The sequence below is a fragment of the Chelonia mydas genome, chromosome 7 (genome assembly GCF_015237465.2).
Source record: "Chelonia mydas isolate rCheMyd1 chromosome 7, rCheMyd1.pri.v2, whole genome shotgun sequence".
NCBI lineage: Eukaryota > Metazoa > Chordata > Testudines > Cheloniidae > Chelonia > Chelonia mydas.
In genome coordinates, this window is record NC_057853.1 from 83,964,902 (window position 1) to 83,983,608 (window position 18,707).

Here is an 18,707-nt window from a genome sequence, read left to right on the forward strand (position 1 = left end):
TTTTTTCCAATTCTCAGTTTAAAAAAAATAAATAAATAAAAATCAGTTACATACATTGAAAACGTGGTTGTTACCTTCATATTTTAACCAGTCTGGTGCCCTAGCTGACCCTGTTCCGCAGGGAACAGTGCTACCAGCAAAAGCATTAGGGAAGCAGAGTCACTTGTAGACAACGGGGAGCTTATCTTTTCAAAAGTGGTAGGCAAGAGCCCAAGATGTATTGCATGGGATGAGGGGAAGGAACAGCTGTAAGCTTGCCTGAACCAACCAAAGAACTTGGTTTCTTGGCTGGGAGAAGTATGTCCCAACCATCAAGAAAGATGACCAGAAGGAACACTCCTGAGAAATTTGGTAGACTAGTTACAATTAAGCCAATTGAGTACTGCACTCAAAGACTGTCAAAGCTGTAAATAATGAGAACAGGTCAGTCATACAGAGCAACCTGGATTGCTAGGGTATCTGGACCCATAGAAACAAAATGTTTTAATATAGCCAAATGTGAGGTCATACATCTTGGAACAAAGAATGCATGCCATGCCTACAGAAGAGGGAAGTATTCTGGAGAGCAGCAACTCTAGAAAAGATTAAGGGTGGTAGCAGAAAAACTTTTCAGTATGGGTTCCCAATGCTGCACTGTGGCAAAAAGGCCTGCGGGAATCTTGTATGATAAACGGGGGAGTAGGAGTAGCAAAGCGATTTTATCTTCGTATACAGAATTTGATGAGACCCAATACTGGTGTCCACATTTTCAAAGGATGTTGAAAATTGGAAAGGGTACAGAAAAGAGCCACAAAGAATTAGAGGGCTGGAAAAAATGTCTTACAGTGTGAGACTTAAAGAACTCCATCTGCTTAGCTTATCAAAAAGGTCACTTGATTATGGTGTATGAGTACCACGCCTGGGAGAAAATACTGGGTACTAAAAGGGCTCTTTATTTCAGAGGAGAAAGGCATAACAAAAACCAATGGTTGGAAGTTAAAGCCAGATAAATTCAAATTAGAAAAAAGGCACAGTTTTTTTTTAAGTTATTAACTATTGGAACAAACTACCAACGAAGTGGTGGATTCTCCATCTCTTGATGTCTTCGACTATAGATTGACTAAATTCTAACACAAATTCCTGGACTCAATTCAGGGTAACTGGGTGCAATTCTTTGGCCTGTGTTATACAGGTCAGATTTGATGGTCTAATGGTCCCTTCCAGCCTTAAAAACACTATGAATTTATAACAATTACAATTACTCCAGGGTCCTCATACCAATTTAAGGGGAGGTCCAGTCTAATTAGAGAAAATTCACTATGTATGTATAATATAATCAGCATAAAAATAACACCCAGCTCTGATATAGCACTTTTCATCCATAGACCTCAAAGTGATGTACAAATGTCAGTATCATTCTGCCCATTTTACAGATTGGGAAGTGGAGGCACAAGGAGGAATGTGACTTGCCCAAGGTCATCAAGCAACACTGTAGCAGAACTGAGAATTGAACCCTAGTCTTCTTCGTCGCAAGTCCAGTGCCCTGTCCACATTTTCTGCCCATAGATACATAAACATGTTATTAAAAGAAAATTAAAGCTGCAGTCAAGCACGCAAATTTAACCATAGTTCTGGCATTTCCTACCCATGCAACCTTAATCCTGCCCCCCTGTGCAGAAGCATTGAGATGGTCTTTAATTACATGATCATATGTTATTTTTCCCCAACAGGGTTTGAACTCAGGAGCTTCAAATACAGAACACAGATCTCTTGCACTTGAACAAGCAACTAGTATCAGAAGTAGGTTGTTATCCTCTATGTGGAATAGTCCCTAGAGGTGGACAACACACACTTTCCCAGTGGATTAAAAAGGTGTTTCGGAGGCAGCAGTGGGCTGTTGGATATACGGATCCCCAGGTCCTGATCCTAGTTCTGGAAGGAGAGTGGCATCTAATGGTTAGGGCAGTGGTTACAGAGAGGTCAGCCACATCCACAGATTTAGCACGTTCAGCCTAAAAGGCTGGGTGGCTCAGTGGTGAGACTAGGTTCTATCATATTACAGATGGGGATTCTATTCCCTGCCCTGCCTGCTGTGACCTTGTTATTTGTAAAATGGGAAGGGTGAATGATAGTTGCTGACTCTTGGGATAAGAATCTGAGGCTTTGGTGAGTGCTAAGAGTTGTCAACTGTACAGAAAATGTTAACAGCGCTCAACTGAAAAGGAAACCAAGAAACACAAGGTCTTCTAGCTCCCAACCCAAATCCCCTTCCTCACCTGGGAAAAGGCTGTTCAGTGAAGGAGTCTCAATCTGTGTGAAATGCATGACACTTTACCTGAGATACACAAACAGGGTTGCCACATGCATGCGTCATACAAGATGTATAACCCCTGACACACCTACTTCCTAGCCCTTTCACCAGCCTGTCCTATGACAGCCTTCTGCTGCTGGCCCCAGCCTCTGAGTCATGAAATAACCTCAGTAGGAAGAGGGCTTCTTTGGGTTTCCCAAGAGAAAAAAAGGGTAAGGGTGAGAGAGAGGCCTCAGCCATTCTCAAATTAAAACAATTTACCAGGTTTGACCATTTACTGCCTCTGAAACTCCCTTTTTTAGAAAGCAATGTCCAAGGAGTGCAAACTGCTATGATATTCAGAGTATGCCTGCATCCTCCGTCAGCCCACACCAAGGGACTCTAGTGGAGCAAACCTTAGCTTCAATAGGAAAGGGATACTTTGAAAGGAGGAAGTGAAGGGCTGTTCACCTCTCTCTCCTTGGAAGACTTCTGGAGATTAAACACTGGCTGCACTGCTGGCAATCCCCTCTCCCTCCTCCTCATGCTGGATGGGGGACAAAAGCAGTGTGGCAGCTGCAAAAGGTTTTAAATATCGAAAGCACGTAGGACCCTTGTTATAAGTGGACAGCACCAACTGGGGTGGGGAGATCAGAGATACAGGCTTAGCTGCACCCTAAAAATGAAAAGCAGTCAGGTTTCTCTCTTTTAAAACTTCATTTGCCCCAACTGATTTGCTATGCTCCCCACAGCCTAAATGCGTCCTCCAAATTACAGACATTTTGATGTACTTACAATACAAGAAAAGTCATTTAAAACAATTTGGAAAGAAAAAATGTATAACAAAAAAAGAATGAAATCGGAATGAGGATTCACATTTTTAATATACTAAAATGTAAACCGAAGCATTTTGCCTTTAATATCATTGAGCATAGTCACCTCATTTTCCATTTGTCAAAACTGCCAACATTAACAGGCGTTTTGCATACAGATATAGGTGATGGTCTGTAAGTAATTATGTATGAAGCTATGTAATTTATGATTGGTTTGGAACACACTGCCTCTGAATCTCTAAAGGACTTTTTCCTGCAGAGGCTAGTGTTCAGCTCATGGCAGACTGTTACACAGGAAATAGCGCATTCATGGAGATAATAATTTATATCCGGCTTGATCAAACTTACTGGCCCTCTGAGCCACATATGACAATCTTCAAAAGTTCGAGCCTGGGGCACATCTGCTGGGAGCCAGGGGTTGGGGCTTCAGCCCTGCTCCCGCTGAAGCCCTGAGCCCTGGCAGGTGTTCCCCGCAAAACTGAAGCTCCAAGGCCCCTCATCCCCGCTGGGCAGAAGCCCCGAGACCTCCCCTCCTCGCTGGGCAGAAGCCCCTATTGCACCACCCTGCTGCAAGGCAGAGGGTGTGAAGTCCCCCTTCTCCCCCCAGTGACTGATAGGTGGAAAATGGGAGGACATGGGGGGCTCTGCGAGCCACAATTTAATGGTAAAAGACTCGCATGTGGCTCGTGAGCCACAGTTTGGCCATCCCAATTTATATGATAGCAGTGTTTGCAGGCCCCAATAAGGATCATGGTACTTTTGTTTGTCTCCATCTAAAATAAATCATACAGTCCAAAAGTACATGCATGGTTTATGTGTATGGAAGTATAAATACTTCCACCTTGAACCAAGTCTAGTTTGTTAAGTTTTAGTACTAGGAAGTATTTTATCTTAATTTCTCTTGTAACCATTTTTGCCTTTAATGGGTTGTGTTTGTATTCCTTGAATCCTATCTCCTTGTAGTTAAATAAACTTGTTTTATTCTTTAATGAAAACTAAACCAGTGTTGTGAACTGTATGGGTAACTCTATTTAGGGTGGCAAACTGTTAAATACTGATCCTTTGAGAAGAGGCCAGGAGAGGCTGGACAGTGCAGAACACTCATTTTGGGAGAAAATCCAGGATTGGGTATGTGCTGGGATCACCCTGCAAGTGGTAACCAAGGGAGCTGTAAGATAGAGTGTGGCTGGTGTTTGCTGACAGACTACTGGAATCAGAGTTGCTGAACCAGGGCTATGGCTATACACAAACATTCAGGGTGCGACCTACATGCTGGTAGGCTGTTTGTGAGCAGCCCAGTTGGGGGCTACAGCAGTAAAGCATCATGAGGCACCCAAAGATGCAGAGCAAGGGTGACAACCCCTCGTTGGTCTGAAATACCCAAAAGGGCATATGATATTCCAGGGTGTATTAGCATAAATTCTTGAAAAATACACATATCCCTACCAAAGGAAGCACAGTTTGTTTAGTTTGTTTTTTGGGGGTTTATTTGCAAAGTATATCCAATCATTTATACTGATATCTGAAACGAGCTGAATCTAGGAGTGTTCTTTGGATATTCACTGGAGTCAGCGTTCTTATTCTTAAATAGCTGCAGCCATTTAGATATTGGCCTCTTCCCACTTTCCACATACAGCTCCTTTCAACTGCTGTCTGGAAAGCTGTGGATTTAAGTTTTGGGGAGATTACAGTCTTCATCAAACTATACTGGTGATGTATACAACCTTTATTCCTTTGTATATACATGGAAGCATGTAAAAAGCTTAGCATAAATAGATATTCATATCCTTAACAGCTTGTATATGTGCTCTTAATACACCTGAAACCTCCCTTTGCAAATCATGTGGACTGGGATTACTTAAAATAATTTAGCACTTTCATCTTCAAAGTATTTTATAAATTTTGATCCTCAGAACACTTATTTTACATAAAAACCCCAAAATAAGAAAAAGTCTTGATTTCTGTTAAATACTGTCTTAGCTTCAGCCTTTTTGTGGCAATCCATTATTTATTTTCTTTTTTTCCTTAAGGTACTGTAAATTCATTTATCAACATTCAACAATGATTGATTTTAGCTGGATGTAAAAATTCTTAAACTTACTTTGATTACTAAATGTAGTGTAAGAAGCTTTTTGGAATGGTTAAATATGGTCAAATGACTATGAAGTGGTATATTCAGGAACTATATGAATGGTAGGAAATAGAATGTTTCTGATACGTATGGGCTGATGGAAAATGAGGGAGCTCAACACTTCTGAAAACCAGGCCAGTGGTATTTAGGGATACAATAGCGTAATAGCAAAAAAAAAGAGGACTCCTCCTTATTTTTGCCGATACAGACTAACATGGCTACCACTATGAAACCTGGCACCATGCAAGTAGCGTAATAGTATGTTCTCACAATGTTGGTCCCCTGGTCTCTAGTCACAGCACTGCACAAGAACTAGTCTCTGGAACCTTCTACTGGGCCCTTCCCTGCCCTGCAAAGGCCTTTCCCAGCCTTTGTCTTCTCCCAGCTCACCTCCAGCCAAGTCACATGAAAGTCTAAAGCCCTTCCGAGGTAGCACAAACAAATCCAAATCAAAGTCCAAACAAATCGTTAAATTAATCCCCCTTCTGCCCTTCTCTTGTTGGCCCTACCTTAGGGATTCCCCTGAAGGAACCTAACCAGCTCCAGTAGCGTTCTTCCTCCTGTGTTTCCTGTCTGTTAAACCCTATCTCAGGGTTCTCTACACCAGAGACACCTGTCTCCCTAACTGAGCTCCCTCAGTCTACTTATAAGAACTAGTTCCACCTTCTTTGGCCAGGAGGTAATCAATCATCCCCCAGGTGCAGAGCGTGACTAATTGGAATTATTAACCTTGCTTGATAGGGCTCAGCCCCCCTATCACCTATTGCAAGTGATGAATGGGGCCATAACTTGGGTAATAATTCTGAGTTCAGATTTCCACTCCGGAAGAGATGGATTGATGCAATAGTCTTGTAGTTTCATTTTACAAGCAATTACCTCAATCCATACTATTTGGGAATTATACACACACTATTATGTGCATAACTGTAACAAATGAACAAGATGGAGGAAGTAAAGCATGTTACACAGCTCTTCCTTTGAAGTAAACAATAGCAGTGATACTATATCCATAAGTGATATGGGGCAGAATGGATCCCAAAGATTTCCTTACTCTGAGAAAACAAAGTAAATTAAAACAAAAACTCGCCTGTTCTGGCCCTAGTTTTCAATGAATAATACATATCATCATCATCATCATATCTTGTAACAGTCTCTCTAAAATTAATCAATATATGGTAAAAATTTGTGACTAGATTATTCAGAGATACCTTTGTGTTCTCAGATATCCATGGACATTCTCAATTGGAGTACCATTTCACGAGCATACATATTTTCCAATTGTTCTCCATTAAAGAGACTCAAAGGTACAGTTGCTTAGTCTGACACTAAATCCTGTGTTTCCACACACAACTGGTAGTTTCTGCTTTTTATTGTTATGAAATACTGACCGGTGGTGTGTAGAGCTATAATGTGTAGAGTTATAAAAGTATGGTAAAAATTACAGACTGCTCATACAATGCTTTTCTATATCTCCTTTAGAGGTGCTTGCTAAACGAATTTTTATTATGCCCCTCCATAGTTCAGGGTTGGCTTAAATATTGTACAGGAAAAAAATGACATGACTCCTAATTGTCACAGTGAAGGACTATTTGTTATATGCAGTATTTTACAGAACAGTAGATTAATGTGTTTTGGAACCAAAATACTAAAAAGAAGAAGCAAGGTAGTCTTAGAAAGTGAAACTGAAAGATAACCTTCAATTGTTACTTTGCTTTATATAACATTGCTTTGGAAGTTAAACTATTAGGAAGTGTAAGATGAACAGGAGTACTTGTGGCACCTTAGAGACTAAACAAATTTATTTTGAGCATAAGCTTTCGTGGGCTACAGCCCACTTCATCCGATGCATAGAATGGAACATATAGTAAGAAGATATATATACACATACATATAGAGAACATGAAAAGGTGGAGAAAGAGGCTAATTAATTAAGATGAGCTATTATCAGCAGGAGAAAAAAACTTTTGCAGTGACAATCAAGATGGCCCATTTAGACAGTTGACAAGGAGGTGTGAGGATACTTAACATGGGGAAATAGATTCAATATGTGTAATGACCCAGTCACTCCCAGTATCTATTCAAACCCAAGTTAATGGTAATCTAGTTTGTCATATTAATTCAAGCTCAGCAGTTTCTCCTTGGAGTCTGTTTTTGAAGCGTTTTCTGTTGCAAAATTGCCACCCTTAATCTTTTACTGAGTGGCCAGAGAGGCTGAAGTGTTCTCCTACCGGTTTTTGAAATGTTATGATTCCTGATGTCAGATTTGTGTCCATTTATTCTTTTGCATAGAGAGTGTAAGATATTACTCTTACTGATTTTGTTTGTTTTTCTTAATATACCTAGGCAGGAAAAGGATCAAAGGCACTTTACTTCCCGTGGAGAAGACATATTATTCATCCAGGAATTCAGCAGAAATGCCAGAATGTCGCAACCTCCATAAGAGCTTAAAATGTTATGCCTCTTGTTTAAAACGTGTGGAGTTTGAGGGGAGAGGACTTGGATGAACATTAGATCTTAGCCTAGTTTTTCGATAAGAGATGCAGACAGGCACTCAGACGCTATGATGAGAACATAAACATACTGTTGAAATAGGATATGGTTAATATTTGTTTAAGAGAGTCGATGTTCAAAACACTGGCCACATCACTAGTTTGCACTCTGTGTATCTAATTATACTTTTGAATATTTGGTTGTGTCCTCTTGTTCTGGAGGAAAATGAAACATTTGAAATACAACCCAATATATAATAAATAATAACTGATGCATCATGTTGGTACAAATGGATAATGGAGACAAACGTAGAGTAACCTTTTTTCCTTCTTCCTCTGAATCTATTCCCTTGTTTTATACTGTGTCTCATCATTCAACTAGCTAATTACCTCCTTCTCTTTGTGAATGCATTCACCTTTCTTTTTCATCAGTCTTACAACTCTGGAGGTTTTCTATCATTTGGCAATTAAGGATGTTTTTTAGTTTCAGAGCTCTTAAGCCTGTTTTCCACACAAATTGTGGTCCAAGAAAAAAACAACACACCCCTAATCTGAAAGAGAGCGAACATGTGTACCTACACATAGCAGAAATCAGATCTGTTTTGTCTCACCCTACCTCCAATGGATGATATCATCGCCTGAAAAGTCAAACTGTGTAAATCAAATATGATTGGAGATGGGATGTTACTTTGATTGGGGAAAATTAACATAGGAAAGTAAATTCAAAGTAGTCAAGCAAAATTACTAAAGTAGCTCTAAGCAAATACATAAAGTCTTATGTTTCAGACACATTAAGCACAGTTATTCAATATTATGACAAAACAATAGCTTTGTAATAAAAATATGAGCAGGCAAGGTCAGAATCCCTAACAGCAGTTACACTAGCACAGCAATTCATTTCTTTTGTTTGTGGAGCTAGGGTTGTCCATGAGACCTTCTCAAGACTCAAGTCAGAGAACAATGACGGTGGCTTTGCAGATTATTATGCACGTAATTCTCCTGGTTTAATTAAAGGTTCCCTACTGGAAGCTGGAGTGAAACGGGTGTGCTGTGGTGCATAGAAAGAGCATCTATGAACTATCACCTATGTGCCAATACCTACTAGTAGCAAACCATCATAATTATGTTGTATAGTAAGCATTACAATTAAGTCTTAGGTTGTATATCTTTAAGAAGTCAACCTCCCAGAAATTTACCTGTTCAAACTCCTCCATGTCCACTTCACCATCACCATTCAAATCAAACATCTTGAAGGCAATTTCAAAATTCCTCTGGGGAGCTACATAGGAAGAAACATAATTAAAATGAAAAATATTGACCAGTAAACAATATTTATTTGAATTAAGAAAGCAGCAGAAATTAGATTAGAAAGGAAGATTTGCTGCCAGCTGATCAAAAATATATTATTGTATCGAAAAGCAGCTTTGTTTAATTCTTGTAATGTACATCTATCAGAAAGGTATGTAATTTTCTACTTCACTCCCAGAAGCTCTTTGTAGTTCATTCATTCATTCAATGTTTTCCCTATCCTTAGAAAGGCTCCTAATCTTAGCCTCCACCCCTCTTGCTGAGAGCTCTGTAGGACTCCCTAGGGATATGTCTACACTGGGGGAAAAGATGCTTTTAAAAATTTGAGTTAATTAAACCCTTTTCCTTTCAAGTGAGGACTGAGAAAGCTCACTCCAGTTCTCTAAACAGTACTCCAGCAACATTACAGAGACGTCAATATCTGATATTCCTAATATATAAAATCCAATAGAAATAAATTTGGAATAGGTGTTCAGGCCATCTCTATACATCATAGAGAAGCAAATGGGTACAATTATTTTTGTTTTTGCAGATCTACTTTAACATTTTGTGGAGTGGCAAACGTGTCTGAGACATATGGCATGGAACTGGAAGTCTGGCAACCAATTCTATTACAGACTCTGCCTTTGGCTCACTGTGACTTTAAGCAAGTCACTTAACCATCTCTGCCTCAGATAGCCCAGCTGTAAAATGGAGATGCTACATCTGTAAAAGTATAATGCACTGACAGTTTTGGGGATAGAGGTCTTCAAATGTGAAATATAGCAACATCGGCCTTAGTGCAAAGTATCCTATAAAATCCCACTAATGAGCCTCAGCCCTAATGTGGGCAGACCACCAAATAATGTGCATACTTCAGTTTCCAGACATAATTAAATCCTGCAAGCTCTGTGGCTGAGACTTGGTGCAATTTTTGTACTTATTTGGATTACACTATTTTCTTTATTGTAAGTGTTCCTAAATCCAATACGACTGAAAATTTTGTTAATTAGGGCTGTTGATTAATCGCAGTTAACTCAAAAAAATTAATCACACTTTTAAACAATAATAGAATACCAATTGAAATTTATTAAAATATTTTTGGATGTTTTTCCTACATTTTCAAATATATTGATTTCAATTACAACACAGAATACAAAGTGTACAGTGTTCACTTGATATTATTTTTGATTACAAATAGTTGCACTATAAAAATGATAAAAGAAATAATATTTTTCAATTCACCTAGTACAAGAACTGTAGTGCAATCTCTTTATCATGAAAGTTGAACTTACAAATATAGAATTATGTACAAAAAAACCTGCATTCAAAAATAAAACAACGTAAAACTTTAGAGCCAAAAGTCCATGCAGTCCTACTTCTTGTTCAGCCAGTCACTCAGACAAACAAGTTTGTTTACATTTGCAGGAAATAATGCTGCCCTCTTCTTGTTTACAATGTCACCTGAAAGTGAGAATAGGCATTCGCATGGCATTGTTGTAGCCAGCATCATAAGATATTTACATGTCAGATCCGCTAAAGATTCATATCTCCTTTCATGTTTCAACCACCATTCCAGAGGAAATGCATCCATGCTGCATGGGTTCTCCTCGATAATGATCCAAAGCAATATGGACCAATGCATGTTCATTGTCATTATCTGAGTCAGATGCCACCAGCAGAAGGTTGATTTTCTTTTTTTGGTGGTTCGGGTACTGTAGTTTCAACACTGGAGTGTTGCTCTTTTAAGACTTCTGAAAGCATGCTCCACACCTCGTCCCTCTCAGATTTTGGAAGACACTTCAGATTCTTAAACCTTGGGTCAAAGCTATCTTTAGAAATCTCACACTGGTACCTTCTTTGCGTTTTGTCAAATCTTCAGTGAAAGTGTTCATAAAATGAACAACATATGCTTGGTCATCATCCGAGACTGCTATAACATGACATAGATGGCAGAATGTGAGTAAAACAAAGCTGGGGACATACAATTCTCCCCAAGGAGTTCAGTCACAAATTTAATTAACACATTTTTTTAACTAGCATCATCAGCATGGAAGCATATCCTCTGGAATGGTGGCTGAAGCATGAAAGGACATAAGAATGTTTAGCATATCTGGCACATAAATACCTTGCAAGGCTGGCTACCAAAGTGCCATACAAATGCCTGTTCTCAGTTTCTGGTGACATGGCAAATAAGAGGGCAGCATTACCGCCTGTAAATGTAAACAAACTTATTTGTCTTAGCGATTGGCTGAACAAGAAGTAGGACTGAGTGGACTTCTGGCTCTGAAGTTTTACATTCTTTTGTTTCTGAGTGCAGTTATGTAACAAAAAAAATCCACATTTGCAAGTTGCACTTTCACAACAAAGAGATTGCACTACAGTACTTGTATGAGATGAATTGAAAAATACTGTTTTTTGTTTATCATTTTTACAGTGCAAATATTTGTAATAAAAAATAATATACACTGATTTCAGTTACAACACAGAAAACAATGTGTGTGAAAATATAGAAAAACATCAAAATATTTAATACATTTCAATTGGTAGTCTATTGTTTAACAATGCGATTCAAACTGCAATTAATTTTTGAGTTAATAGTGAGTTAACTGAGATTAATCGACAGACCTAATATGTACTCAATTTAAATGATCAACAACTATAAGAGGTGGAATTAAAATAATACAGTAGTAGACAGTTAAAAAAGTAACTGAGTACCCTCCATTACCAGACACCACTACATAAAAAGCTAAATCAGAAATGAGTGAAAACCAACAGAAAGAGGGGGATTTTACTTTTTAAAAAGGTTCTTTGGCTTTTTTATTTTAATATAAACCCAAACTGGTAGAAGCTATATTTAAGCAGGCCATTCATTTAACACTTTTCCTGTGTTGTACCTGGTGTCTTTTCTATAGTTGTGAAGCAAGCATTATTTACTGAAGCTTGCAAACTTGTCTCAAGTGCTTTTGAATGTGGAATTCTTGTCAATTCCAATATGTTGGCTATTCACATGCATGGAACAAATAAACACTACACAGGAAAGTGTTACATGCCTGTAATGCAATAAATGCCTGACATGCCAAATTGTTGACTGAGCAGTCTGAATAATGTCCCTTTCAGACCTGTAGGAAAGAGTACGATCTTCAAGTAGTTTTCTTTTCTGTGATGTTTCACATTTATGTAACTTCACCAGTTAAGAGGGGAAAGCTTTACTACTTGCTACTCCTTTGACAGCCCTGAAGCATCCCATTTTTCTGTATGACTTTCAGTGTGGTATACAAGCTGCTCAAGGCTTCAATATCAGTTTTGCAGTTTAATAACTCTACAAGTGACTCTAGTAAGGAACTAGAATGTTTTATTAGAAATTATTTCCAAAAAAATGACTCATTTGTAGCTTAATATTTGAATAGCTACTCCCCACCTCCACCCCTTTGCCCCAAAGTGAAAAAATGCAAGTTAAAAAGGCACAATATGTAAAGTATAAACCTCAAATATTTTATAAAATCAGTCTCCAAAATACAAGATCCTTCAACACAAAGAATGTCACAACCAAAAAAGAGCTGTTTTAAATCTAAACCCGATAGCACACTTTTTCTTTTTGCTGTCTTTGGGTTCAAAAACATTAAAAAACATCTTACCTTTCTCCCCACCCACCCCAACAATGATTAATAAAGTTTTATATTTTTTAAAAAGGCTGAGAATCAGCATGCTGATTTTTCCCTATGACTCAGCATGCTGGCTTCTTGGCCAAACTTCCAGTCTTTTTTGCGTGAGGGTGTTTGAGCGAGGACATTATCTCCAGGAACAAATCAGGGCCACATAAAAGTTCACCCTCATAAGACAGCCCTTGGAGGATGAGCAATGGCATCTAGATGATTAAGCAGTTTCAATGATATCAGGGAAGAAACAGATTATAGACCTTTATATAATTGGGAGCCAAGGGACAGCATGTTATGTCTGAAAATGGAGTAACAAAAAACCTGACAATTATCTCTGGAAGGATTAGATTTTTATTTCACTGTACTCACATAAACTGACGAAAAATATTTCCATCATCAAAATTTACAAATAGGCAACGTAAAAAAAAAAAAAAGCTGCTGGAGAACTGAGTAGAGTTTGATTTAAGGGCATATACTTCATATATTTTGACATGTGGTGTTGACAATGTGTTTTCATGGTTATAAAGCTTTAACTTTTTGAATCTCAATGTCTGCTGTCACTAAATTGTCTACCCTGTCCAACAATTTCCTGCAACTGTGAACATTTAAATGAAAATAGAAAAAAAGCTTAAAAATAATCAATATTATCTGTCAAAACTATAACAAAATAAAAATCAAATTCTGCCAAGCCTACTTCTAATAAGGCCGAAATGTATACTTGATACATTTACTGTCGGGGGGAGGGAGCAAGGGAAATAGGTGCTATATAGTACTGGAGTGAAGAATGTAATTTAATAAGCAATTACAAAAGAAATGACTGCAAAGCTAAACTCTGATCAAAACACTAATGAGGAATCAGACTAGGCAAGAAATTTGGTTCCTCATCCATCATGAAGGGCTATCAAGGCTAAAAACTTTGTTGATTGCCCCATCCACCCATGAAGAAGTTATGTGCAGGAGCCGTTGTCACATCGATTTGAACTCTAGGGGAAGAGCATATAAAGATGATCACAAGAAAAAATAATTCTCTCTTTGCTGTTTGGATTCTCTCAAGGGCTTGAGCTACGAAACAAAAACAGAGATTCCCCAGGGTCAACTTGGGTTAACCCTAAAAGACATTCAGTGGACTGATTATTATATCTCTGTCACCTTTTAGAAACAAAGGCTAACTCATTTGTGCATATATGTTGCCTGCTTTAACCTGTAAATAACTCTCTCATTTCTTTTTCCTAGTTAATTATTCCTTTGTTAGTTTACTATAGGATTGGCTACCAGCATTGTCTTTGGTGTGAGATCTAAGATACAAACTGATCTGGGGTAAGTGACTGATCTCTTGGGACTGGAAGCAACCTGAATATTTTGTGATTTTTGGTGTAAGTGACCATTTATCGTTGCCTGAGTAGCCAGACAGACTGGAGTGCCCAAGTGGACTGTCTGTGACTCCATGGTAACACTTGTTTAGTGCTTCAGGAGGTCACATTTGTTACTGGGTTGGTTACTGCAGCTTGTGGCAGTCTGTGGTCAGGAAAATACATGGTAACTGGTCTGTGTTCCAGAAGCATGACTAGGGAGGCTGTAGGAGAAAGTATACCCAAGGATGGATTCTATCGGGCATCCTCTGGAAAGGCATCATGCATAGATCACTGCTGGCCTATCCCAGAGGGCAGCAACTACCCCTGCTTGGATATACAAAAATGGCATCACAAGGCAGCGCACATACACATAAAAGTGCAATTACTTTGTGTGAATGGGAGGGGAAAAAACTGGAAAAAACAAAAACAAAAACCCTCTTCAGAAAAAGAATCCTATTGAATTCAATAAAAATTGTATCTTTTCTCAGCATTTTCAACTATTCTCTTGAATTTAATAGAGGATTATAACTAAAGTTAGATTCTGTCATGGGTATTTTTACTAAAAGTTAGAGATAGGTCATGGCCAATAAACAAAAATTCACGGAAGCCTGTGACCTGTCCCTGACTTTTAGTAAAAATACCGTGGGAGGTGGGAGGGATTAACAAACAGAGGACTGCCAGTGGCTGACCTCTGGCAGCTGTTACAGTCCCACTGCTACTCTGGCAGCCCCGGGGCTGACTGCCGGACAGCCGCTCCCGCAGCCCGGGGGTCACTGCTCCCACAGTCTCAAGGCTGACTGCCGGCCGTGACTCCAGCTCCGCCGCTGCTCAAGCCCCAGAGGTGCTGACCAACCCCCATCAACTGCTTCAGCCCTGGGACCTTTGCTCTGGCAGTCCTGGAGCTGCCAGCAGCTCCAGCCCTGCCCCGGAAGAAGTCAAGAGGTCCCAGAATGTCAGAGAATCCAGGACCGCTGTGACAGAATCGTATCCTTAATTATAACCCTTCTAAAGGATCATTTTAAAAACCTACAAAAGGGATATCACTATTCCATTTTATAAAATCCTATTTTAAATTCTACAAGAATTTTTTGTAGGGGACTGCTGCAAAAATTTTCCACAGTTCTTGCTTCCAGTGTTTTGTGTCCTCTCTCAGTCAGAATAAACGCTGGCATTCTTAGATTGGGAATCCATATATGTAGCCAAATATTAATGCTTTTTCTTGTGGGTCAGACGGGAAGAAACGTATGAAAAATTTCCCAACATTCCCGAGGCCTGCTTATCTTCCTGCTACCTCTTCCCTGAAGTGTCCCCAGAACCACAGGGCAATTCCAAATCACAATGAGTTAGGTCCTTACTCTTGTTTTTAAGTGTTAGGTCATCCAACCAGGAAAAAAACATTCTATGTGACTTAAGTGACAATTACATTGCTTGGATATTTATCTGGAATATTATCAGCTGCCTAACAAGTGAAACATATTCAAATAGCCATGGGGGATTTTTTATCACCAGGAACTGATTAAACCCACTGATCCCTGTCTTTAGTGAGAAGCAAAGAAGCTGTTGAGTTCCCACTGCCCAGAACTGCCTCTCCATTGTGGCCAGCATATTACTGATTACAAAATGATAGACCCTGAATAAAAGAACATTAAACATTATCCATGTCAGCTAATTCAAATAGAAAGGCATTGTAATATTTTAGTTCCATGGCAGAATTGTCAACTTTTACATAACATTAGAAAAAAAGCTAACATTCTAATTTAAAACTGATTTTAGCCTTCAATAATCAGAAATTGCAATTGCAATATTCTACTTTATTTTTAAAATAAAAATTTTAAACAACTGAACAGTACCAGCCCTCTTTCTAGGTGTGGAAAAGAGTACTTCTATAAATCATAGAAATGTCTCCTACTCATGCATAGAGTGAGAGAACCGGAAAACAAAACAGAGCCACTCCTTTCCAATACCCTGCCATTTAAGGCAAATGTACAATTCTAATACATAGCACTTCAAATAATTCAGAAATTTTCTTTTCCTGCATTCAAACAATAAATTGCAACATTCCAAATGCTGAACACCCCCTCTCCGTTCTCATTCGTACACACATGCCCTCTATGCAAAATTAGAGGGCAAGGAATGTTCAGCTAATCATCTGATCTAACCAATACAATAAATATCCCCAGAGTGCTTAACAGGTATCAATTTATCATTAGAACAGCTTTTCTGGGAGCAAAAATACTACACATAATAAAGCAACAGCATTATTAGTATTATAACAAATAACATGAACTGCACCATGCAAGCTGAAGTACAATCATGCCTGGTTCATGGGTATGTCTCTGTGCAGACATGGCAGGAAGTTGTGGCAAATGGTTGGTGTAAGCTGCCATTCAAAATCAGAGGATCAACATAGGTGTGATAAATGAAGGGGTGGAGGTAGCTCCCTTTTATGGGCACCCAGCCAGTCAGTAGCTATAAAATCCTTCTTAGTAGGTGTTCTCTAATAGTTCTACCTGTAAAAGGTGAGAAAGTCTCACTGCTATGCACAGGTAAAAGGAAGTGAGTGGACACCTGGCCGAAAGAGCCAATAGGAAAGCTAGAACTTTTTCAAATTGAAACAGACTCCCCTTTTGTCTGTCTGTCTGTTGTTCTCCTGGGGAGAGGCGGACAGTTATACTGTAAGAAGCTTGGGCCAGGTACGAAACAAATCATTGGTATCATACCTAGAAACTACTTGTTTAAAACCCCAGATATTTAAGTAGATCAGGAAATGTCTAGGAAGATGTGACTAGGTTTATCCTTTTTATTTCGTTATGGCTTGTGGATTCCTCTGTGCTAACCCCACGTGCTTTTGTTTTGCTTGTATTCTTGGAAGAAAGGTATTCTTGGGGCTTAATCCTTGTGGCTGCTCTTTTAAAATCTAACAATAGCCTGAGTTCCCAGATGTACTCTCTTTCTTTTTTATTATTAATAAAATTTACCATTTTTAAGAACAGGATTAGATTTTGTGTCTTAAGAGGTTTGTGCGCATATTGTTTAATTAGCTGGTGGCAACAGCTGAGTTCCTTCCCCCCCCACCTTTCTCAGCTCTTCCCTGGAGGGGTGTGTGTGAAAGGGCTTGAGGGTACCCCACTGGAAGGAATTCCCAAGTGCACCTTCCTGGGCTCTCAAAGGGGTTCTGCACTCGGGTGGTGGCAGCATCTACCAATCCAAGGTCAGAGAAAAGTTGTAACCTTGGGAGTTTAATACGAGCCTGGAGTGGTCAGTATTAATTTTTAGAATCCTTGCGGACCCCCATCTTCTGTGCCAGAGTGGGGAATTCGCCTTCACAGTAGGTATTTTACCTTTCTTTCTTTTTTTTTTTTTTAAATAAACAAAATTGGATTCAGCTAGTTTCCCCCCATAAGGTTCCTTTATTGTCGGTGCCATTGGTCTGATCTTCTTAATCCAGTGGCACCAGTATCTGACTTAAGAATTTATAGACCATGTCGGACTGCAGGAGGGTCTAAAAATGCATTTCTTCAACTATAAAATGCAGAGTGACTGATGAGACTTGCTTGAGGAAAAAAGATATCTGGAGGTCAACAAGATAAAAAGTACTATCTAAGACAGTGGCTCTCAACCTTTCTAGACCACTGTACCCCCTTCAAGAGTCTGATTTGTCTTATCTCCTGACAAATTTCACCTCACTTAACTTACAAAATCAGACATAAAAATACAAAACTATCACAGCACGCTATTACTGAAAAATTGCATACTTTCTCATTTTTACCATATAATTATAAAATAAATCAATTGGAATATAAATACTGTATTTACATGTCAGGGTATACTATAAAGAGCAGTACAAACAAATACTTGTCTATGAAATTTTAGTTTGTATTGGCTTCGTTAGTGCTTTTTAGGTAGCCTGTTGTAAAACTACGCAAATATCTAGATTAGTTGATGTACCCCCTGGAAGACCTGTCAGTACCCACGGGGGTACACATACCCCTGGTTGAGAACCACTAATCTAAGAAAAAGGACAGAACTTGCCACCTTTCATATGGTATGTTTAACAAACCAACTAAGCACTATCATTGGCATGCTTTATAAAAGTAGCTGCCTGCCCTCCAACTAAAGAGGAAAAAAGCACAGGTAAAAAATAAATAAAGATCTTATCCGACGTATACACACTCAAATCACTTCATAGAGAAAACATGAACAGTTTAGCTGAAATTCAGTGTCGGGTTTGCTAAGACTGAAACAGTAATTTCTTATTGTAGGTCTCTCTAGAATTTTTAAAAAATTATCCTTTCCAATATCAAGAAAACAAACTGTCTCAACACACATGCACATATTTATGATGGGACACAGTTGAAATCTAGTATATTGGTAGAGATACTTTAATTGGAAGAGTCAAATTGACATCATTTGTACATTTCACAAGAAGCCTGAAATAAAATCACAGCCCCAATATGCACAGCATGGGTGTATTTAAAAACAACAACGAAACACTGTACTTTGAAAAACATATAATATACACTTAGACTTCTATCAAGCCCAAGGTACCCAGAGACTTCTGAGACACAATGTCTGTGGAAGGCTGTGAATACTAACCCTCCAGCAAGCTGACCTAGAGGGGAAAGACTGTAGTTGTAGAGCACCCAATGGGAAGGAAAATTGGTGCACATGAATTCCATCTCCCATG

The 18,707-nt window shown here is 38.9% G+C and overlaps 1 protein-coding gene across 16 annotated transcripts in view; it reads right to left on the reverse strand.

The window, feature by feature from the left end:
* MICU1 (mitochondrial calcium uptake 1) overlaps positions 1–18,707 on the reverse strand; it is a 213,971-nt gene that overhangs the window by 85,140 nt on the left and 110,124 nt on the right. For all 16 annotated transcript variants that reach the window (XM_043552131.1, XM_043552124.1, XM_043552121.1 and 13 more), the window contains one exon: positions 8,919–9,001. In XM_043552131.1, coding sequence (XP_043408066.1) covers positions 8,919–9,001 — 83 coding nt within the window. The remainder of the gene's footprint in view (positions 1–8,918; positions 9,002–18,707) is intronic.